This window comes from Ochotona princeps, chromosome 3, assembly GCF_030435755.1.
Source record: "Ochotona princeps isolate mOchPri1 chromosome 3, mOchPri1.hap1, whole genome shotgun sequence".
Taxonomy (NCBI): domain Eukaryota; kingdom Metazoa; phylum Chordata; class Mammalia; order Lagomorpha; family Ochotonidae; genus Ochotona; species Ochotona princeps.
This window is the reverse complement of record NC_080834.1, coordinates 87,074,248-87,098,508: the sequence shown is the minus strand read 5'-3', so window position 1 is coordinate 87,098,508 and position 24,261 is coordinate 87,074,248. Positions and strand designations below refer to the sequence as shown.

Below are 24,261 nucleotides of genomic sequence, written 5' to 3'. Positions count from 1 at the left end.
CTGCCACTCCTGCGCACCGCCTGCAGGATGGGCACAGCCAGAGCCGCCTCGGTGTGGCGGCGGGACGCGATGCGCCACTTGTACACGGCTCACCGCCAAGTGTGGGTTTATGTCGGTGGCCAAGACTCAATCCCTTGCATAAACAGACCTACTGCTTTCCCAGAACAAGACCCGTTCCGTGCTTGCAGAGTCCTGGCGAAAAAGATGAGGTGCCTAGGCGCCTTTGCGCAGGCGCAAGCAGGTGTCCGCCGTAGGTTTCTCGGGCACGGAAGTGGCCGCCCGGCCTGCCTCTGCGCACGCGCGGCCGGCTGTCCTCAGGGCTGGAGGTGGATGCAGCCGCGGAGCGTGACCTGCAGCCGCGGCCTCGCAGTTCCCGGGCCTGTGTAGGTTTCCTTTTAACTTCTGGGATCATCTGTTTACAGCGGCGGCTCAGAGGGCGTTTAGTGCCTGGGCGGGCTGGTCAGGATCGCTGTGATCCGGGAGGGAACGGGACGGTGCCCGCGTCCCGCTCGGGTGTGGACGTCCACCCTAGAGAACGTTAACGAAAAACCCAGCCCTACTCCTTACCGAGATGAACCCGACGGAGAAACCCGAGCCACACTGCGGATTCCGTGGCTGACGTCATAGTTTATGTCATAGTTAAGGCGATCCAGAAGTTGCCACTACAGGCCGTTTTAGAATCCATGTGTTATTTCCGTCTCCCTGGACGGAGAGCACACTGGCCCGCCGGTCTCTCGGCTATGGCTGCAGGTGGGTCAGGAGACGCCAAAGTGGAGTCGGACGTCTCGCCAGCCCCGCAGCCGGGGGAAACGCCGGGCAGGCCGGGCAGCCCGGGCTACGCGCTCCGGCTCACTCTGGCCGGACACGCCCAGGCGGTTTCCGCCGTGCAGTTCAGCCCTAACGGACAGTGGCTGGCCAGTGCCTCTGCTGATGCGCGCATTATGATTTGGGGCGCCTATGATGGAAAACACGAACAGACCCTGTCCGGCCACAGGCTGGAGATATCAGATGTTGCTTGGTCGTCAGACTCCAGTCGGCTTGTTTCTGCTTCAGACGACAAAACTCTAAAGATGTGGGATGTGAGATCTGGGACATGTTTGCAAACGTTAAGGGGCCATACCAATTACGTCTTCTGCTGTAATTTCAACCCAGCATCCAACCTCATCGTTTCAGGTTCTTTTGATGAGAGTGTGAAAATATGGGAGGTGGAAACAGGGAGGTGCCTTAAGACTTTGTCTGCCCATTCTGACCCCGTGTCTGCTGTCCACTTCAATTGCAGTGGGTCGCTGATTGTGTCAGGGAGCTATGATGGTCTCTGTAGGATCTGGGATGCAGCATCGGGTCAGTGTTTAAAAATGCTTGTGGACGATGTTAACCCTCCCGTGTCTTTTGTAAAATTCTCTCCAAATGGCAAATATATTCTCACGGCAACTTTGGACAATACTTTGAAACTGTGGGATTATAGCAGGGGCAGATGCCTGAAGACATACAAGGGTCATAAAAATGAGAAATATTGTATATTCGCGAATTTCTCAGTTACTGCTGGAAAGTGGATTGTGTCTGGTTCTGAGGATCACCTGGTTTACATCTGGAACCTGCAAACTAAAGAGATTGTCCAGACATTGCAAGGCCACACAGACGTCGTGATCTCAGTAGCTTGTCATCCTACAGAAAACATGATTGCATCCGCAGCATTAGGAAATGACAGAACAATTAAGCTGTGGATGAGTAACTACTAACCTCACTGCAGTCAGGTGTTAAGAACCAGGTTAACAAACATTTAAAAAGGTAGTTTCCGTTCCCTGCGGTATGGTTTTACACATCTTTTAAAGGTTTTGATTGTAAGATTTTGAAACATATAACCTAAACTTTGAAAATGACATGAAGGAGCAGGTGTTTAGTTTCATAGTTGAGATGCTTGGGTCCCACATCAGACTCCCTGAGTTGGTCACAGCTGTAGCTAACACAGTTCATCCAGTAATCGGCTCCTGCCATCCAGTTGAAAACCTGCGTGGGGTTTCCAGCTTCCTACTTTACCCCTAGCACTCTTGCTGTCCTCTGCTTCCTGATTTTAAAAGAGCTGGAAAAGCCAGTCTAACAGAGAGCTTCTGACTTCTGAATGTCATTATTCGTCTCTCTTGTGTATACGGTTTCTTATTTTGTTCTAATGACTGGAGGCTTGGTATACTTGGGAAATGCTTACAAGTAAGGTTGATTTAAGGAAAGCAAGGGAGTTTGAAATAATGCCAGGGTTTCTGTCTGGAAGGATCTGATGAACAAGAGAGGAGCTTGAGATGAGGATGAAGGACTGAAATACATATCAGACGCCACCACACATTTTGGGTGGACTCAGATCTGTAAATGGAGACAGTCCCGACCAGGCATTTCGGGGAAGCGGCTCTCAGCTGCTGTTGTGCCCCCCCTGGGAGTGGGAAGCCAGTGAAAGGCAGGCAGGCTGAGCTTCCCTGCCTGACCCATGCCTCCCGGTACTTCATTCTCAGTTCAGAATGCGCCACTTGTGGAGCCTGTAGCTCAGTGGACAGCCAAGCGAGGTTTTCCTGTCTGCGTCCATAGCTTGTTACATGGTTCAAAATGCAGTATTTACCAGTTTGTACTGTAATAGTTTCATGGGTCAATTTCCAGTTGGTGGTAGTCTCTGTAATTGGAAAGTGTGTCTTGGTCATCTCTGTATCCTTGATCTTGTATGCAGAAAAAGGAGTTGGGTCATGCTGGATAAAAAACAATGATACCCGACAGCACACCTTCATTCCTTGCCTGCTTTTCGATAATACCCCAATTATTATGTTAACTTACCCAGCCATAGGGCCTGACACTATAGTCTAGTGGCTAGAGTCCTTGCTTTGCTCCTGCCAGGATCCCAAATGGGCACTGGTTCTAATCCTGGCCATCCCATTTCCCATCCCTGCTTGTGGACTGGGAAAGCAGTCGAGGACAGCCCAAGGAATTGGGATCCTGTGCCGGAGTCCAGCTCCAGCTGAGTTCGGAACTCGAGAAGGGTGTGTGGACGAGGCATAAAGAGGAAAGAAATGGACCACTACGATTTCATGATCATAATGGAGAATGCGGGAAAGCTGTCCGCTTTATTTATACAGAAACAGTTAAACTCTGGCTCAGACTTTTTACACCATGGTCAGGTGGATGTGTCTAAGGATTTCTGCCTTTTTACCTAAAAACAATAGAAGTTCCTGCTACAATTCTTATTCTACAACTTAATCTTGTATCACAAAGAAAAGGAGAACCAAAAGATCAAGGAAAGAATGAAACCCTAAATATAGGTCCCTTGATTAGCCTAAGGTCAATGGGGACAGCCAAGACATTATAAATAATAGAAGGCCCTTTTGCAAGAAGTTATTATTGACATTAACCTCCAAGCTCACATTGAGTTCAAGAGCCAGCCTCACAGTAGCAAACAATGCCTGAATGGATTAGAATTCTTCCGCAGGGTGGTCAGGTGTTCACGCAAAGGAAGGTGGAGCTGCATTCAGGTGGTTGTAGAGACATCCGCTGGGCCCTGCCATATAGAGGGAGGTTCCTTGTGGCCCTGCCTGCAATGGAACAATACTCTTCACACCTTCGCATCCCCCCACAACCACTGCATGGACCCCAACAAATTGGCTCAGCTCCTGCTGTTGCAGCCACTTGGAGAGTTAATCAGCAGACAGAAACTCTTCCTGTCTCTCCTCTTGTCTGACTTTGCAATAAAAATAAATTAATCTTAAAAAAGAAAAAAAAAGGACCCAGCTATAGACTTACATGGTAACTTAAAGGAATATAAAGTAGAAAGTGGTTTCTGCCTACCTAACCTATAAAGTCATGCTAAGCATGCAAAAATAGGACAGCAATAATTTAACTGAAACTAACTTTGTTAACCTGAAGTAGTGCATTTCTCCAATGGTCCACAGGCACAGGATGGCATCTCTGATTCTCTGGAGAGCCTTAGGATCATCTGTTAGCTAGAAGATCCAATTTCCTCCCAGCGCGATAGCATAGTGGTTAAAGTCCTTGCCTTGGCACACGCCAGTTCTAATCCCAGCAACCCTGCTTCCCATCCAGCTCTCTGCTTGTGGCCTGGGAAAGCAGCTGAGGATGGCCCAAAGCCTTGGGACCATGTATTTTATAGCATTCATTAAATTGTGTGTTTGACACATTTGAGAATCTAAGATAGTTCGAGCCAGTAGAAGGTAGCTATGCAGAGGTTGGTATTTGAAGATGCTGAGAGATGTAAGATTAGTTAGGGACAGGTCTGGCTAAGAAATTTCTACTGCACACTTAATGAAACAATCACTATAGGGGCCCGGCGTGATAGCGTAGTGGTTAAAGTCCTCGCCTTTGACGCACTGGGATCCCATATGGGCGCCAGTTCTGGTCCCAGCTGCTCCACTTCCCATCCAACTCCCTGCTTGTGGCCTAGGAAGGCAGTCGGGGACAGCCCAAGACTTTGGGACCCTGTACCCGCGTAGGAGACCTGGAAGAAGCTCCTGGCTCAACTCCAGCCATTGTGGTCACTTGGGGAGTGAACCATCAGAAGGAAGATCTTCCTCTCCGTCTCTCCTCTCTGTACATCTGCCTTTTCAATAAAAATAAATCTTAAAAAAAATCACTATATCAACAAATAGGAAAATATACAGGATGGGATTGTGAAAATTCTTGGAAGCATGACAGTTGTCAGTTGGAGTTGAGTAAAATATTTTTATTACAGTGAATCTCCAAGGTACAGCCTTTGAAATGCTTTTCAACATCAACAGTTAAAAATGGTACATTAAAACTTAACTTACCCATATTTATATAGGTGTCCTAAAAGAATCCAGGAAAATGAATGAGAAAACTCAGAGCACATGATACCTAAACAGAAGCTAAGCTGCAGCTATTGTAAAGTGTGCAGAGGTGTTACAACCACCAGGTGGACTCTGAGCTGTGGGTGCTGGGTTATGTTCTACATAATAGCTTAGTAAAGCAACTTCCCAAACAGCTATACAGGTGACTTCTTAATCTCCTAACTCTGCAGGTGATTAGCACATTGGGTTGGCTAGAACACCTTCCCACCCAGGAATACTTAGGAGGCACGTGAGAAAACACACACGTTTAAAACAGGAACCAGTAACCATACCTAAAGAGGAGACAACTTGGAGGCCCAAAGTCCAGAGAGTAAGATACATGAGATTCACACTGTAGATGAGACCTCGTGACTAAGCAATTTAGTTTCTTAGGTGGCAGGAAGGGATCAGGAGGGGACTCTTAGGCACAGAGTTAAGAATCCCACAGTGTTGGGATTTGAGTCCTCAGAAATCCTGGCCAGACCACCATGTTCACCTTGCTGCGTTTACATTTTTATGTTGAAAGAGCACCTTCTCAGTGTCTCTGGCTGCCAGGAAACCTGGAGACCCACAGTGGGTGGCATGGCTGCCTCTGAAGCCAGGCTCTGTGCAAGCACCCTGGCATCGAGGAAGGCTGGCTTTACACAGGACAGAGACAAAGGATGGAACTCTATTTTGGCCTCTGGAGAGAAGTTGCTGTGTTAAAGGGAATAAAAGTAAGAAGTGAAGACAGTACTTGATTCTGTAAAGAATTTAAAGTTGAAATAAATTCTCATCTTTTATTTTCTCCAAAAAGCTAAAAGGTTACATTTTACTTGGATCAAAGTTATAAAACATAGGCAAGTCATTCTGCAAGAAAATTTATTTGTACCTCTGGAACAGAAAAAGGGAGAAGAGTGTAAATTTGTGCAAAACATATTTGTGAGACGAAGCCTCATCCCACAGTGTTTTCAACACGGGCTTGGTGCTGCAACATGACTCCTGGATTTTCAAAATGCAGCCGAACATGAATACCTTTGCTACTCGGCTTTGGCCTTCATAGCTGCTTCTTCTCTCAGACGAGCTTTCTTTTCCAGGTTCAAGCTTGTTAAAGACTCGTTTCTTCTCATAGCCTGAAGTGTAATAAATTAGAATAGGTGGTTATTTGTACTGCTTTGGGAGGGTGTCATTACTATGTGGTCATGAAGGCAGTTAACCAGCACAGCGTGGGCTGGGGGCAGGCAGCTGCTGGGGTCAGGGCACAGCACTGCCCTCCATGTGCCTTGCAACAAGCTCAGGGGAGAAGTACCGCACCTCTCCCCTCGCCCACAGCCTTGGGACCCTGCACCTGCGTCGGAGACCCGGAGGAGGCTCCTGGCCACTGACTTCAGATCGGCTCAGCTCCGGACATAGCAGCCGCTTGGGGAGTGAATCATCAGATGGAAGATTTTCCTCTCTGTCTCTCCTCCTCTCTGACTTTCCAATACAATAAATCTTTTAAAAAAATAAAAAGCCTCCTTTTCTCAGAGAGTAACTCTTAGGGCCAGTCCTCTGTGGAGAACATGCAGAAAGGAAGCCCACACTCACCTTCTTGCCCTCAATGATCATCACGATGCAGCCTGCCACCGTCAGGGCAATCATTACGTAGCTGACCTTCACGCGGATCTTGTTCTTCGCAGCATCAAGCATCTCGAACCTAATGATACAGGGAGACCATGAAACAACATTTCTCTGAGCTGCAGCAGAAGGAAAAGCTCTGTGTGCCACAGGTTAGAAGGGCAGTGGTGGTTCTTAGGACCTCAGGGAGACTGGGACATTTCATTACTATTTACATACAAAAAGTGAGACAGCACCAGCCTAAAGCTTTAGTGTATAAGAAGGAAGGAGAGATTGTGAAGAGAGAAAGGCAGGAACTCAGATAAAGGCAAGGCACTGTTAGTCTTTGCTGACTGTGCTGGACCCAATTCTGACTCTGCTTTTGAGCAGCCACTATTTCTCCATAAGGCAACACTACATAATATGAGAGCCACACGATGTCCTGATGACAGATAATGTAATGAGCTTGTTAAGTTTCAACAGAGTTCAATTTAAAAAGCAAAAACACAACAAAATCACAGAAGAATTCAACACAGGGTCTTTAAAAGTTCATGAAAAATGCATACTATGAAAAACTGTGCATGGATTTCAAGATCTTTGTACTTAACCTTGAATTCCATTTTTTTTCACAACTTTTTGGAAGTCCCTACAACTACAGCCAGCTTTCTGTTGTCTTGAACCAGGAACACATTGTAGAAATGGCCTATTAAGCAATGCTTCCCTAATGTTTGCTTCTAATGCTTTGCTAACACTGAATGATGATGAACTTAAGATTATGATCTTGGGCAGGTGCCTTGGATATAGCTCTCTAACCCGCCTCCTGGGCCTTAACAAAGTGGTGGTGGTTTCATCATTCCTGTGTGCAAGCTAAAAGGTCTCACAGCCTAAAGGGAAGGCCCCTTGCACCTGACTGATTCTGCAGGTGTACCGAGTTTCTATTACCCGGGTGTCTAGTACAGTCAACGAGGCAGACCACACGAAGTCTGCACAGGGGTACAAACAGGAAGGGATTATATAATGGGATTATAGTGCTTTGTTCCCACAGTCTCTCCGATGTTGAACATACATTACTTTAAAACCAGTGGGGAAGAAACAAGAGGTAAACAATTCTTTAAGAAACCCCGACTTGGGGAACACCTGTTCTCATCTGCTGCAAACTTGGAAAATGCCCAGGACCCCCACTAAAACCGAACTTACAGGAAGTGGTGACAGAAAGGAGCACTCTTCCCTGAACCTCAGAGAAAAAAAATGTGTCACACAGAACTGCTTTCATAATCTGAGGGTGAGTGGATTTTATGCAAATCGTTGCTGTTGCTATGACCCACTTGGTATACCCAGGCTCAAAACAAACAAACGGGCACACAAAGGATGCTTCCTCACGTTTCTGTAGCTGGGGCATGCAATCAAACGAGAGTAACTGAGGCTCTTCGTTGGTCACTACCTAATATCCCAGCGAGTGGCAGGGCAGGTGACTGGTACCGATGTCACCCCAGGCAGCAGCCCAGTGCCAAGTACTTGGACAAGTGGGAAGTGTGCCCTTGACACAGACGAGCGGGACATGAAAGCTGTTTCCCAGGCTAAGCCGAGCACTCACGAGACCGTCTCCGGGATATCATCCTCCTTTTTGAAGCGACCCGACCAGATGAGGATCTTCCTCTCCCAGTCCGTAGGCTTGTGCAGCGGTACTCTGTGGCTGTAGGTCGCTGTGGGAAAAGCCAGACAGGAGACTTGGTACTCAGCTGAGAGTATGGCCCTCAAATGTAACCTAAGAAAAATGCTACTCATGCTTTTAAAAGAAATCACTGAATAGAAACAATGAAGAGCTTTGTTTGGACGGAATTTCTTAAGATGCCTTTTGTTTTTTTGCCCTCCTCAAAAAACGAAGGGGGGAGTCACTGAAGACAGGAAGCATAAAAGCTGGGCAACCACGGAGAGAATGTCTCCATGCTCATAAGTGTGGATGACTAGGTGTCTGATGTGTGGGAATCATGCATGTGATTATATGCAATATAAAATTTTTTATCCTGCTTTGCTCACTGATACTGTAACATGCCCAACCCTGGTATCTGGTATTTGTCAGCAACATGTCCAAGAGCTGTGTAATATCTTATCAAAGCAGACCTAGCCTTCATTGTGTGACATTTGGATTTAATTCTTTTTTTTTTTTTTTAAAGATTTTTATTATTATTATTGGAAAGCCGGATATACAGAGAGGAGGAGAGACAGAGAGAAAGGTCTTCCATCCGATGTTTCACTCCCCAAGTGAGCCGCAACGGGCCGGTGCGCGCCGATCTGAAGCCAGGAACCAGGAACCTCCTCCGGGTCTCCCACACGGGTGCAGGGTCCCAATGCATTGGGCCGTCCTCAACTGCTTTCCCAGGCCACAAACAGGGAGCTGGATGGGAAGTGGATCTGCCGGGATTAAAACCGGCGCCCATATGGGATCCCGGAGCGTTCAAAGCGAGGACTTTAGCCGCTAGGCCACGCCGCCAGGCCCAAGATGTACTTATTTTGAAAGAACAACACAGAGAGAGAGAATGAGAGAGGAGAATCTTCCATCTGCTAGCTATTTGAATGGCCAGGCTGAAGCTACAAGCCAGGAACTTGACCCTAGTCTCCCACATGGGCGGCAAGGGCCCAGGTACTGGGACTACCTTCTGCCATCTTCCAGGGGCATTACAAGAAGCTGGACTGGAAGCAGAGCAGCTGGGACTCAAAATGGTGCTCCAGTCTGGGGTGCAAGTGTCATAAGCTGCAGTCTAACACTGCTGCACCACAAGGTCAGTCACCTATGACTATTCTTTAAGGATGGCTCTTTCCCCTCACCAAAACCTGCCTGGCCAAGTGCACTCCTACGAAGAGTGCCCCATCACCCTGGACTCTACAGTTCTCTGCGTGCTCCTCCTGCCCACAGTGGTCACAGAGACTGGGTTTGACTTAGGGAAAGGCTGGACACAGCTGAAGTCAACGCTGTAACAAGAGCTTAGCTCTAGCTATACTGTACCCCAAATCAAGCCTTCATTTGGTTTCCATTTCTGGGGTTCCTTACAAGATAACTTCCAGAGCATACCTAATTTAAGTACATCTGTACTCAAAAAATCCCAACAATCAAACAGAGATGAGAATGAGAAATGAAGAAGAAAGACCACCATGTATACCAGCACATTCAGTGTGAGGACAAAGGGGGAGGCCTGAACTGGATGTTGGGGTGGGAAGCAGAAACCCTGGGAAGCAGCTCTCCTTTCAACTCTCAGAAGCTATCTACTCCAAAACAAACAAACAAACAAACAAAACAAAAAAATGATACAACACTCACTGGATGAAGCTTTAGAAGTTTCTTGTGGTTTGGTGCAAAATTCACTTATTCTCTTCACAGCGGAATTTCTGGTGAGTCCCAGCGACGAGGAAGCATCTCTTTCATATAACCTAAAACAGTTTCCTAGAAAACAAGAATCGGATGGTTGAGCAACGCATGCAAGTTCTGCATTTCAAGTAGCTCATTTAGACAACTACCAGTCCTGTCGCAAACAACAGTCTTACCAATTTTGCTTCTAATATTTGTCTAACATTCTGATAATAGTAATGATTCTGTGATGATTTTTCAATGTGAGTGAAGATGAACATCTTTTCATTTGATTATTGTCTATAGCACTTGCCTAGTTTCCTGCTGGATTATGGTCTTGCACTACTATTTGTTGAACTCCTTCATTGGTGCTACTAAGCCTTTGACTATAATGTAAATTTAAAATGTTATCTCAGGAAAATACACTAAAGGGAAAAAAAAAAGAGGAAAGTGAATATGCTACACTATATGTAAGATATACAAGCTATCTTCCATCCAATGATTTACTCCTCAAGCAGCCGCAATGGCCAGAGCTGAGTTGATCCATAGCCAGAAGCCAGGAGCTCTTCTGGGTCTCTCACAAGGGTGCAGAGTGCCAAGGCTTTGGGCCTCTACTGCTTTCCCAGGCCACAAGCGGGGAGCTGGATGGGAAGTGGGGCCTCCGGGGTTAGAACTGGTGTCCATATGGGATCCTGGAACATGCAAGGCGAGGACTTTAGGTGCTAAGCTGCCGCACCGGGCCCAACACTATTCACTTTTGGATCCCTGAGTGGATTACTATCTCCTTAACATCAGTATATTAAGATCAAATCATAGGCCTGGCATGATAGACTAGTGGCTAAATTCTCACCTTGATTTGATAGGACCCTATATGAGCACTGGTTCATATCCTTGCTGCTCCACTTCCCACACAGTTCACTGCTTGAGGCCTGGGAAAGCAGTAGAGGACAGCCTAAAGCCTTAAGACCCTGTACTTGTGGGGGAGACCCAGAAGCTCCTGGCTGTATGTAATTGCTCAGCTCCGGCTGTTGATGCTACTTGCGGAGTGAATGAGTGGACGGAGGATCTTTCTCTCTGTATCTTCTCTCTGCATATCTGCCTTTCTAATAAAAAAATAAAATAAATATTCTTAAAATGATCAAAGCATGTTACATTTCCTAGACAGGGTCATTGGTTTTTATACAGTTGATATATTCAAAACAGCTACAGTGAATAAGGCTGAGGATCTTCACATTTCTACAAGTCTATAGGTCTATTCTTCCTTTTAAACTTTTTTTCTTGCCACTTATTTGTTGAAGAAACCAGATCTTCAGTCCTATAGTTTCCCTTATGCTATATTCTGCTCCCCAAGTTGTTGTCTAAAACAGTGTTCTAACTCTTCTATTTCTTGTAGGCAGATTTTGGAGGTCTGAGAAGATTCCAGTGAGTCATTAGCAACATATCCTAAGTGGTACCTTGTTGTATCTCAAGGGGGTATGTCAGTCACGTCACTTTATGTGGTCTGATCAGTAGCTGCATTCAGCTTGATTTGCCCTTTACAAAGCACCTCGTCAACCTTCCATCTAAGGTTTTCAGCAAACGTAATTGTTACCTTGCCCCATTAGAAGCTGCAAGCTATGCTATTCTTTTTCATAATTATTTGGCTATCCTAAGATGTAAGATATATATATATACACACACACATACATATAGAAAGATTTATTTAACTTTTCTTGGAAAGTTAGATATACAGAGAGGAGGAGAGATAGAGGAACATCTTATATCAACTGATTTACTCCCCAAGTGACTGTAACGCCTGGAGCTGAGCCAATCTGAAGCCAGGAGATTCTTCCTGGTCTCTCATGCAGGTGCAGGGTTCCAAGGCTTTGGGCCATCTTCAGCTGCTTTCCCAGGCCACAAGCAGGGAGCTGGATGGGAAGTAGGACTGCTGCGATTAGAACCGGCACCCATATGGGATCCCGGCGCGAGCAAGGTGAAGACTTTTAGCCACTAGGCTACCACGCCAGGCCCCTAAGGTATAAGTTACATAGGAAATGTGGAACACATGTGTGGTTCTTTCCTTCTTACAACTTTTTAAATTAACAAATTTGGCTTCCCTTATACTTTGCAAGGTAATCTTCTGCTTGAAAGAAGCATAGAAACTTTCACATTATAACACACGATATGGTCCAGTCCACTTCAGTTACTCTTTTGAATATTAAAATGTTGTGATTTTTAGCTACTGGGAACCCTACTAGGCTGACTCCTGAATCCTTTCAGCATGTACTCAGTGGTCACTGACACTTCCTTACTTTTTAACAAGGTGTTCCCAAACTATTTAGCTGTGAGGTACAGACAGGGCAAGTGCTCCCATCTGCTGGTTCACTCCCCCAATTGACCACAAGATCAGGGCTAGACTCTGGCTGTGGCCAGGAGTTGGGAATCAATACAGGTCATTTGCATGGGTGGCAAGAACCCAATCACTGGGATCCATTGCTGTGGCTGGAGTAGGCAGCCCGAGACATGCAGCAAACACAGGTATTCTGGTGTGCTCTCTGGGTACCCCAACTGGCATTTTAACTGCTAGACTATTTGGAATGTTTCCAAATTCTTTGAAGGAGCTCTGGTTTCAAAGATGAAAAGCTGTTGGAAATCTTGGAAGGAGGCTTATCTTTAAAAAGTTTTTCTTTTTTTTTAATTTGAGAAACAGGGATCATCCATACATTGGATCTTCCATGCACTGCCTCAATGCCTGCAACAGTTAGGGCTGGTTCAGGCTGAAGGCAGAAGCCTACGATTCAACCTGGGCTTCCCATGCGGTTGGCAGGGACCCTGGGGTATCAACTGCTGTCTCCCAGTTTAACAGGAAGCTAAAACTTGAAGCAGAGCTGGGACTTGAACCTAGGTACTTCAGTATAGGATGTAGGTATTCCCTGTGGCCTTCTCTGATGCTGTGCCAGATGCCCACCGTGGCCTACCTACTTGGGCTCTCTTGAATTTCCTGATGAACTTGAACAGCATGTCAGTTCTGTAAAGAACTCAGCCAGGTCTTCTTTTAGGACTGTACTGAATCTATAGACCAGTGTACAGAATACTGTCTTAAGAATAATGCCCTTGGGCCCGGCGGCATGGCCTAGCGGCTAAAGTCCTCGCCTTGAACGTGCCGGGATCCCATATGGGCGCCAGTTCTAATCCCAGCAGCTCCACTTCCCATCCAGCTCCCTGCTTGTGGCCTGGGAAAGCAGTCGAGGATGGCCCAAAACCTTGGGACCCTGCACCCGTGTGGGAGACCCGGAGGAGGTTCCAAGCTTCGGATCGGTGCGCACCGGCCCGTTGCGGCTCACTTGGGGAGTGAATCATCGGACGGAAGATCTTCCTGTCTGTCTCTCCTCTCCTCTCTGTGTATCTGACTTTGTAATAAAATAAATAAATCTTTTTTTAAAAAAAAAGAATAATGCCCTTGGAGGTGGCATTGTGATGCAGTGAGTTAAGCTACTGTCTGATGCCAGAATCTCAAATGCCCTTGGAGGTGGCATTGTGATGCAGTGAGTTAAGCTACTGTCTGATGCCAGAATCTCAAATGAACACTGATTCATGTCTCAGCTGCTCCTCTTCTGATCCAGTTTTCTGCTAGTATAACTGGGAAAGTCACAGAAGATGACCTAAGTGGGATCCTGCCGCCCACAGGGGAGACCAGAATGCAGTTCTAGTTACTGGCTTTGGGCTGGCCCCACTCAGGCCATTTGGGAACACAACTGTTCAGTATTCCCCTCTTTCTGTGGCCACAGAAGTCTCTTTTTAGCAGCTTAGCAATCAGTTAATAACCAGGCTCCTGGCTTCAGATCAGCTCAGCTCTGATCATTGTGGCCACTTGCAGAGCGAATCAGTGGATGGAAGGCCTTCTCTATCTCTCCTTCTCTCTCTGTAAAATCTGCCTTCCAAATAACAACACATAAATCTTTAGAAAAGCTGATTTAGGGTTAAAAGGAAAAGCAAAAATGGGAGCATGTGGTAATGAAATTCAGTTGTTTTAATGGGATGTTCATTTGTGAAATACTACTTACATGGAACTCCCACAACACTGCAATTTTACCCCTGACATTGTCAAAGTTTCTCACTAAGGCAAGTATGCAGTTATGCAGGGATGAGAAAAGTCTGAAAGTCTTCCACAGTTGTTTATCGCTCTCAGGATTAAGAAAAAGTGACTCAAATGCTGCGATTCTCCAACTTCCAAGTTTGACAGTAACAGCTGGCTGCTTTGTTCAGCCACAACACTCTGGCCCACCTACTTCCACCTTTCAAAACAACTATTGTGGGGCGCAGGTCCTTGGTCATGCTGCCACTTACTGCTGGCTTTCAGGCTGACATTGGGAACCATTTAGTATTACCCCCAAAATGGTAGCAAAACATCTATAACACAAATTTTACAAATTCAGCTATTTTCTTTCTTTTTTTTTTTTAAAGATTTATTCATTTTATTACAGCCAGATATACACAGAGAGGAAGATCTTCCATCCGATGATCCACTCCCCAAGTGAGCCGCAACGGGCCGGTACGCGCCAATCCGAAGCCGGGAACCTGGAACCTCTTCCGGGTCTCCCACGCGGGTGCAGTGTCCCAAAGCATTGGGCCGTCCTCGACTGCTTTCCCAGGCCACAAGCAGGGAGCTGGATGGGAAGTGGATCTGCCGGGATTAGAACCGGCGCCCATATGGGATCCCGGGGCTTTCAAGGCGAGGACTTTAGCCACTAGGCCACGGCGCCGGGCCCAAATTCAGCTATTTTCAAGTGGACAATTCAGTGGTACTAAATACACTTAGTGTTGTGAAACCAGTACTACCATCCACCTCCAGGCCTTTCTCCCCAGAGGAGTGGCCATTTCAGGAGGCCTCCTAAGAAAGCCCCATTTCACAAGCACGGTGTCCTTCCTATCTCTGGCAGGCATGCAGACACAACGGAACAAGGTCAACTGCCTTCAGGCTGCAACGACTCTGCTCTCTGAGCAGAAACAAGTCAATGATCATTTCTGTAGAGAGCTGCCTGTGCCTATCCCTCTTAATTCAAAGAGAAGTAGTTCAGCGAAATACAACAGAAGCCAGGGAGCCTCTCAGTTTGAGAAACAATAAAGAAAAAAAAAGTTAACATGTATACCTCCTCAGCCACATAAAATGTATGTTGAAGAATTCATTCAACAAATAACCAGGTACGGGCTCGGCAGCGTGGCCTAGTGGCTAAGGTCCTCGCCTTGATCCCATATGGCCGCTGGTTCTAATCCCGGCAGCTCCACTTCCTCTCTATCTCTCCTCCTCTCAGTACATCTGACTTTGTAATAAAAATAAAATAAATCTTTAAAAAAAAAAAAAACAAAAACAAAAACAAATAACCAGGTACCTATAATGTGTTACACAATATGTAAAATACACACAATATACAGATGTACATTCTCCATTTATGGTTGGGTACCAAGTGCCGGGTTATGTGTGTGTGGTGGGGCAGGGGGGAGCGGACATGAGGGACAAGTATTTGTGAATTTGGAATGGGATGTGTTTGTGCAAAAATTTAGCTCTGATAGGGAAGTCCGATTTGAAGGATGTGTAGGAGCTAGCTCTGCGGCTAAAGAACATTCCAAACAGAAGTGCAAAGGCCCTAAAGTGGCTCTCAGGCGCAGAGGTGCCCAGCAGGGCTGGGAAGGAGTGAATAAGGGAATAAGTAGAATTTGTTGTTAGAGAGGTTACTTGGGGCAGCAGTGGGCTGGGTGGGAGTCTGTCTTAGCAGTTAAGACAGCCCCGTCCCACAGGCAGTGAGCATCTGGGACTGATCTGGCTCTGGTTCCAGACTCCAACTTCTGGCTATTACAGACTGAACCCTGGGAGTTAAGCAGTGATGGCTCAAATGGTAGGGCGCCTGCCACTGACGTAGGAGACCTGGACTGAGCTCCTGTGGCTAGCTGATTCAGGCACTTTGGGAATGATCCAATGCATAGGAGCTTGCTGTCCCTGTTTCTATGCTGTAATTTATTCATTAATTTTAGAGAAAAGAACTGTGGTTATGCAACAAGGTGGAGGAATCCACCATGGGGGAAGGGTTTGGGGAGGGGTGGGGGAAATCCCAGTACCTATAAAACTGTGTCATATAGTGCAATGTAATTAATTTTAAAAAAAATTTAGAGAAAACAAGTCAACTTTTTCTTATTGCAATTTCCCGACTGTAAGCCAACAATCTTTATCTTTCAGGATGAATCGTAATTAAACACACACAAAGAATTTTGGATCTCTTAGTGATTAAATTAGATTGGTAACTGTTGGAAGTCAAATAATGAATGAATGTAAAAATTTATTCTTCAACTTTCAGTTATAACCCAAACAAAATAAAACAAAACCCAAAAAGGGAGAAAGTTTCATCCTCTGGTGGGTCACAATGAAAAACACACAAACCAAAAGAAAAACAGTCCTTGAACCTTCTGGCTGCACTTGCCAGCAACCTTGTAGCTGGCTGACCAGCTGCACGTCCCCAGATCCCAGGCAACAAATCAAGACGAGCCCTCACGGCTGCCTCTGCAGTTCCAAGTGGTAAATGGGGAAGGGGACAGGTCTGCCGTTGGGGGTGTCTGCCAGTGCCTCCTGGGGGCTTGTGATGCAGATCCCTGGGCCCCCCTGCCACAGCCCGAGTGTGTGCGCTTCTAATAATTCACCAATGATGTGGGTTCTGCTGGTCAGCCAACTCAGAATTTGAAAGCCCGTGCCTTACAAGTGTCTTTGCTAGTGGCACGCTGCAGTGGGTCATCTGACTAAGGAGGTTCAAGCATGGCTTCTCTTCTCACATCTCCTCCCTTCCAAGCCCGTGCTAGATGGTGTGTGTGTGTGTGTGTGTTCCCTTGCTCTTTAAGCTCAACCTGGAGATAATCGTAGTGTTGTCAAATGGGATTGCCAAATCTCAGATCGGTGAAGATAAATGAAGGGTCAACGGATGCTGCAGGAAAAAAGTGGTACTGAGAAAGACTATCTGCTTATTGTTTCTTAACACAGTATCAAAACGAGCCACGAGGGAGCCAATACTATGGTGTAGCATTGGCTATACTATATAAGCTGTTGCACTGGTTGCAGTCCCGGCTGTTCCACTTCTGATCCAGCTCCCTGCCAATGGAGCTGGGAAAGCAGCAGAGGATGGCCCCACCCTTGGGTCACTGCAACCCACCTGGGAGAGCCAGATGAAGCTCCTGGCTTCAGCCTGACCCAGTCCTCACCATCCAGGGAGTGAACCACCAGATGGAAGAGTTCTCTGTCCCTCCCCTCCTGTGATTCTGTCAAATAAAGCAAACCAATCTTAAAAAAAGGAAAAGAACAGAAAAGAAAGACTATGAAGCTGCCATAGATTATGAGACTAAGCAGATATGACAGCAAAATTCAACACAATATCCTGGATCAGATCCAAGAACAGTAGATGGGTATTGCTAAAAAAACAAAAACAAAAAACCCACAAAACTGTACTTGGGTTAACTCTAACGTACAACCTTATCATCCTCAAGTGTCGCTCTTTTCACCTGGGAACTTTTAAAGAGGTGGATTCCCAGTCCCACTCCAGAATAATATAATCTGCATTTTTGATTAGTTATAGAGTGATTCATATGAATATTAAATTTTGAGAAGCAGACACTCATAGATTCAACAGTTGCTGAGTGCGTGCTCTATGATCCATACACAGAAGCCAGCACATCTCACAGCCTAAAATCTGGCTCACAGAAATGCAGATTTGCAGGCTCCATGCTAAACTCAGAATTTCTGGGGATGGGGCCTAGTAATTTATTTATTTTACTCTTCGGTCCTGCAGGTGATGTTGACACATTTTAAACTTTGAGAAGCACTGCTTTAGAAAAGGTAGATTACACACTTTGCATACACCCAAGCCAGACCAGTTCAGCTCTAATTTCTGACTCCACAAGTGATTCTGATGTACTGCCACACTGGAGAAAGGATCCTCTTCAACTAAACCAAGACAGGAGGCCTCGCTGACACAGGCTGTATGAGTTATGAAGGTAAAACCTGCAGAGCCTAATACTTGTGTTTTTGGTCGGGTTTACAATCCCCTTCCAGGGGCCAGCATGATGGCTCAATTGGCTAATAATCCACCTGCAAGTGTCAGTAACCCATATGGGTACCCATTCACCTTCTGGCTGCTCTACTTCCTATCCAGCTCCTTGCTTGCAGCTTGAGAAAGCAAAGGAGGATGATGGCCCAAAGCCTTGGGACCCTGTACTCACATAGGAGACCTGGAAGAAACTCCTAGCTCCGGGCTTTGCATAGGCTCAGCTCTGGCCATTGCATCTAGTTGGGGAGTAATCTCGTGGGTGGTTTCTCAACTCTAAGCAATGACTGTAGCCTAACTCTCTGTGGGTCTGGTACTGTGGCCAACCATTCTCCTCCACTGTCAGAGTCCTTTTGTCAGCCATACCCCAGGAAACTTTGGCCAAACAGACTGAGCAGCTTGGAGTGGGGAGTGATAGTAATGGTGACAGAGGAAGGTGAGGCTGAGCATAGAATGCAGGACAGGTGAAAGGGTTAATTGTAAAGGTGACTATACTCCTGGAAGTCTGGAATCTCCAAAGAGACACCTGTAAAGCTCCTGTTTCCTGAAAGACCAGGAGGCAGACAGGAGATAGGGATAATCTTGGAGTTTTTGGATTTTTGGGAAAGACAGCTACCTCTGAGGCATGCTATTTCATTACTGTCTGTGTTGAAGTGATATGATTGGGATCCCCAAGCCTATATGTTGTACATTCCTGTCGCATGCTGTTTTGTGTCACTGCTTGCCCATAATCACGTATTTACTCACTGTCACATAGCTTTTTGATTCTTTTACTATAAAAACCCCATGATTATTTCATTTGGGGAGCTTCTGTTTATGGCAAGAGGTTGCCCCTTGGACTAGACAATAAAATCTTCTCACTCGCCTTGGAGTCTCGTGCAGACTCACTGAACCCCAACAGACATGTCTTGGGGTGAGGGCACAGCATGGTGAAGGGAGCAGGTGATGCCACAACATGACAGATCAAGTGCACTGCATAAAGCAAATAGGACAGCTGTGGTAACTGAGAAGCCAACAAACAAGAACCAGGCTAGAGAAGGAAAATGAACCAGACACAGCAACACCTAGCATCTGCGGGCTTGCTCAATCCCCATTTGTAAATGTTTCTGTGCGGGTAGGGAATCTTCCAAAAAACATATCTCTAAATAAACATTTGGAGTCTGGCCAGTTTTCAAACTGTAGAAAACTTGTGCAAAAAAGCTTTCCAAGGCTATGTAAGTGTGCTTCAAGCTTCAGTGAGATGGTGCTGCACTTCAGAGATCGCTTGTCCTCCCATCAACACTGCAGCTCACTACCAGCCGAGCGGCCTTGGAAGGCCGTAGGCCTTCGCTCCTGACCTGGGCTGTCGGCAGCTGTTTTCTCCCCGCTCCCTGCATGCCCGAGAGCATTCCAGTCCTTGTTCATTCTGAGCCCTTCCATCTGCGATCCCTCTTCTGAGGGATGATGGAACAAACCTATTTCAAACTCAACTTTCCATGGCCTTTTTTCTGCCAAAATGGCATCTCACCCATCTTACACAAAAAGCTCTAAATTATAAAGGGAACTCAGGTTTATTACCAAAACAAATGTGGAAAATAACAAAAGGTAAGAAGAAAAATAAATATAGTCATAACCACACAATTTCACTATTTGGGGAAAAAAAAACTTATTTTCTTTTTAAAAGTTTTATTTATTTTTATTGGAAAGGCAGATTTATAGAGAGAAAGAGATAAAAGACCTTTCATCTGCTGGTTCACTCCCCAAATGGCCGCAATGGCCAGAGCTGAGCCTATCCAAAGCCAGGAGTTAGGAGCCTCCTCTGGGTCTTCCACATGGGTACAGGGTCCCAAGGCTTTGGGCCATCCTCTAGTGTTCTCCCAGGCCACAAGCAGGGAGCTGGATGGGAAATAGAGCAGCTGGAACACAAACCCACATACATATGGGATCCCGGTGCTTGCAAGATGAGGATTTAGCCATTGAGCAATCATGAACTGTTTCTTTCATGACTGCTGCTTAAAGGTTTTACTTTTTGTCCAAATATCTGATTCAAATCCAAAGGTCACACGGTATTTTCTATCACCTCTGGATCAAAATCCAAGCTTATCCTTTTCTCTTACTAACCTTCAGACGCACTCACTCATTATCACCCCTACTTTTACTCATGTCACTTCCACCCTGCCTGGTTCTACAGAGCCTTTCAGCCGACAGTCATAAACGACCTGACTTTTCCTTCCTATGAATTCTTGAAAGCCACTACTGTACTGGTTCTTGAAAAGGGGCTTACAGGGAGAAGCCTTTAACTATGGTGTTTGCCAATCATCCCCAGCACACCAGATTTCAAGCCACCTGTGTAACACTGCTGCCTGTGAAACTGGGACGAGAAGGCACAAAATCAAAGGACGCCACACTTCATGATCTTTTCTGTAAGCCAGAACTCAATAATATATACTATTTCATGATGCTCTCTAGGTTTACTTCCTAGAGTGGTTGTTCTGTGCAATAAACTTGTCTTAGAAAGTGAAGCAATCCATTCATATAGTTTGCACAGTGTACAGGCTGGAGATGTGCTTGAAAATTCATTGACTGAAGCGGGCATTGAAGCACAATGTGTAAGCCTTAGACTGTGGGGCTAGCATCCCATTGGAGTGCTGGTTTGAGTCCCCACAGCTCCACTTCCAATCCAGCTCCCTACTCGGGCTTCTGGGAAAGGTGGGAATGATAGACCACAAGAAGTTCTTGGCTTCTGGCTTTGGCCTGGTTCAGCCCAGGCTGTTGGGAATGAACCAGTGGATGAAAGCCTCTCTGTCTCTCTCCCCCATACCCAACCCTTTCTGTAACTCTGCCTTTCAAATAAAGAAAACAATTTTTAAAATATCCTTAAACAAACAAAAAAAACGAAGAGTAATAAACAAAGACAAAGACAGGAGCAGTTGAAACGAACATTTTCATTTAGGGTTGGTTAGTAAGAACAAAGCGAAAGGAAGATGAAGGAGCAGAGTGCAGTACAAACAAAATGGGAATGGCAGCCTAGAAATCAAGGTTAGGTCTTGGTTTTGCATCCACGTCCCTTAGCAAGTCAGTTACCTTTGCCGGCATCAGATCTCCTCATCCACAAAAATTAGTGAACTGGACAACTTGACTTCTGAGACATCACTCAACTCAAGCTCTGGGATATGGGTTAAACCTGCAAGGAGGCAGCCCCCAGTACACGGGTAATATTAACACTAAATTCATTTTAACATTTGACAAGCCAATGGAGTTTAGGGTAACAAAGCATTTCGGAGGATGCAAAGAGACTTTGGTTGGCCCATTCCATTCTGTTGACTTAATTACCATCTTGTTTGAGAAAGACCATCAGGGGAAAATACAAATTCACTTTCTATGTATATCTTCCATCAAAAATGTATGCACGTCTCCCTTGAACTGGGTATTGTTAAGTGCTGAGGAGTCAGTAAAAACAAAACGGACCCAGTCTTTACCTGAGAGGATGGGGAGGGAGGGCAGTTGCCATTCAGCTCCCTGTGTGTTCCCGTCACCTCCATCAGTGCCCTGAGTAACACTTGGAGGCTATGCTCTCGCAGAGAGGTGTATCCTGTCTACAAATCTGAACACAATTTCAGAATTCACAAGATCTCTCATCCGTGTTCAAGTGCAGGAAGTCAACCATCCCTACTTACAGATTGTCTGAATTAACCTGCACAAAACAAACAAATTCAAGCTCCTAAAAGCTTCTATTACTCACCTGTTTGTCAAGGGAGGATAGCAAAGATATGCAATGGAAATAATTCAAAGTCCATTATATAAAGGGTTAATTTTTTTGGTGCTCTGAAATTTCAATCACCTAAAACAACTTACTCTAAATGATACTGTGGCTAAGCGAAGTCTAACTAGAGTATATCTGTATCCCATTAGCCGTCCCTTTGGTTAAGGATGTTTATTAAGTCAGTCTTCTTTCTTGAAAATACATTTGCACATGAATATGTACTGCCATTTTCACTAACAAATAAGCATTTGACGACTTCCATTTTACTTTAATGAGATCAAACTGACCATGACAAATACATATAAAGGCACATGCTGAAAGAGCAGCTTGACCAATGGCCAGTGGGTAAATCATCCCCGGGTCTCAGCCCGCTACCTGTGGGCATGACCTAGAGCTTGTCTGCCCTGGTCTAGGGTGTAACTTCCAACCCTGTATATAGAATGTGACCTCTAATATGACTGGAAGGTCAACAGGATTATGCATGCCTTTCATTCAATCACAGTGCCATTATTTGGCGAAAGGACTACCTGAAAACGCCCTTATCCTCCCTTTTCTTAGACCTTTCAAAACCTGGAACTTGGGCTGAATGGAGGGACATTCCTCACCAGCTTGTCCAAAGAGCAATGTCACCTCAGTTTCAGTGTCCAGCAGGCCTAAACCCTGCCAAGAACCTGCATTCTAGAATAACAAGACACTGACAGCCCTCACGGCTCAAATCCTTTTTTTGTGTTGTAATCTTGAAAGGTTTAATCAAAGATCTGACCTACATTTTTCATTTATTAAATGGAGAAGGGATGTTAAGAGTACTCAAAAAGGTTGTTAAGAGAGATCAAATTTTAAAAAAAATGCCTGTGACAGTGTTCAGCTGTAAGCTGGGCTAAAAATGGTAAGACAAATCAGACTGAAGCTGCTCACAAAATACCGGACATTTACAGCAGATTTCCTGGCCAGAGTTGCTTAGATAGCATGCTCAGTGGACTAGTCAAGTTTTTCTATGCAAAGTCAAAGAAAATGTTCTTCAGCTGTTCAAGTAATGTTGTTTCAATTATGTACCTAGTCATGAACTTCTCAAACATCCAAGTCTGTAAGGACAGAGATTTTTCATGATACACATAGTTTCAAAGTAAGATGGATTATTTTCAACAAATTCAGTCTTAGTTGCAAATAAAGTCCCTCTCACAGTCTGTCTTTTGTTTTCCTCTGAGCCATGATTCTGTTACTTGCCCTGCTGAAAAGCTTGATAAATTTACCAGGACACACACAAATAGTTTAGGTGAACTAGTTCAAAATTGCCGAATATCCATGAAATCAATAACCGCCCTGGGACTTTGAACCGAGGGGGTTTTTGATTCTAAAGGAATAATAATGTCCAGCCGAGCCATGCTTTCCAATGCATTCTGCACTGGAAAACAAGACACAGAAAACAGAACCTTATCTTTAGCTATGTATCCAACTTGAGAAAGGATTCCTTATTCAAACTGCTTTTCCACTATTTGATTTACAACATACGTTTAACATAGTTTCAGCAGCCAAATTTGGAGCCCACTGTTCCTTTGAAAACTGAAATCCAGCAATTTGTGAGTAACTTGGTACCAAGAAACAGAAGCTCATACCTTATCAAGTTTTTACAGACTTGGGTGTTTGAGAAGTTCATGACTAGGTACATAATTGAAACAACATTACCTGAACAGCTGAAGAACATTTTCTTTGACTTTGCATAGAAAAATGACTAGTCCACTAAGCATGCTGTCTCAAAGTTCGCAGACGTGAACTGGTAAGTGTGACCTGGTACCCAGGTGAGTGGAGAAGCAAGCAAACACTGGTTTCCAAACAGCTTCTTGGCCAAAGGCCCCGTTTGTTTCTCCGAGAAAGAGTTAGCTTCTGACTTCCAAACTCGCCATCATACACCTGTCTACTATGAAGACAAAGTGTACACAAGAAACGGCACTGAACTGTAGTATTCAGCTAAAGATAACTGGATTCCCTATTTAAAAAAATAAAATTACTCTTATTCTGAGACTCACATCCCTCGCCTGAAAGGGTGGGAAATCACACTCCGGGGTTTTCTTGGAGCAGGGACACTCTTGAGATGAAGGGTAAGCAGAGAAGCGGGAAGACTCAGGTAGTTAGTTCAATGGGTGCTGAGGGTCAGGGTAGAAAATGGACTGAAGCCAGCGACCGGGACTGCTGGGGACGGCAGGTGCCTTAAGGAGGGACCTCCAAGAAGTGGCAGGGGACAGAGTGAGGAGAAAAGGTGGGAGTCAAGGCCTGGGAAGTTGGCGGGAGTTGTGCAGACGGGGCGCCAGGTGCTAGGACCACTCCGGGCCAACCGCCGGAGTCAGCTCGCCCAGGCCTTCCCCTCTCCCGCCGCGGCCACGCACGCAACACAGGCCCCCGAGCCGCGTCCCTCCCCGGGATCGGCCCGCTCCTCACCTGCCGCCAGGCGCAGGCCGCGGAGACTCCCCATGGCCGCCTGCTCTGCTCCCGGTTCAATGTTACAAGCTGTGCAAGGCGCAGCACAGCACCGCGGTAGGTGGCGCGGCCCGGGGCGCTCAATGTCACCGAGCGCCGGAGAGGGCGGGCCGGGGGCGGGCCGCGGGGACGCGCGCGCCGTGTGGGACGTGCGCGACGCGCCGGGGCCCGCGAACGCGTCCCTGCCTGCGGGGCGCTGGGCGCAGCTCGGCGGCTTCGGGGTGCCGCTCCTCC

At 46.0% G+C, this 24,261-nt stretch overlaps 2 protein-coding genes across 2 annotated transcripts; one reads left to right on the top strand and one right to left on the bottom strand.

Annotated features, from left to right (window-relative positions):
- Nucleotides 1–342: 342 nt before the first annotated feature.
- On the top strand, nt 343–1,880 carry WDR5B (WD repeat domain 5B). Its single transcript, XM_004578270.3, has one exon. The coding sequence runs from the start codon at nt 684–686 to the stop codon at nt 1,737–1,739; it is 1,056 nt and encodes a 351-aa protein (XP_004578327.2). The 5' UTR covers nt 343–683; the 3' UTR covers nt 1,740–1,880.
- Nucleotides 1,881–5,679: 3,799 nt separating this feature from the next.
- FAM162A (family with sequence similarity 162 member A) lies at nt 5,680–24,256 on the bottom strand. The gene is made up of 5 exons (XM_004578271.4): nt 23,989–24,256; nt 9,727–9,849; nt 8,005–8,113; nt 6,402–6,510; nt 5,680–5,947 (listed from the first exon to the last, which is right to left on the bottom strand). The coding sequence occupies exons 1-5, from the start codon at nt 24,020–24,022 to the stop codon at nt 5,855–5,857; spliced, it is 468 nt and encodes a 155-aa protein (XP_004578328.1). The 5' UTR covers nt 24,023–24,256; the 3' UTR covers nt 5,680–5,854.
- Nucleotides 24,257–24,261: the final 5 nt, after the last annotated feature.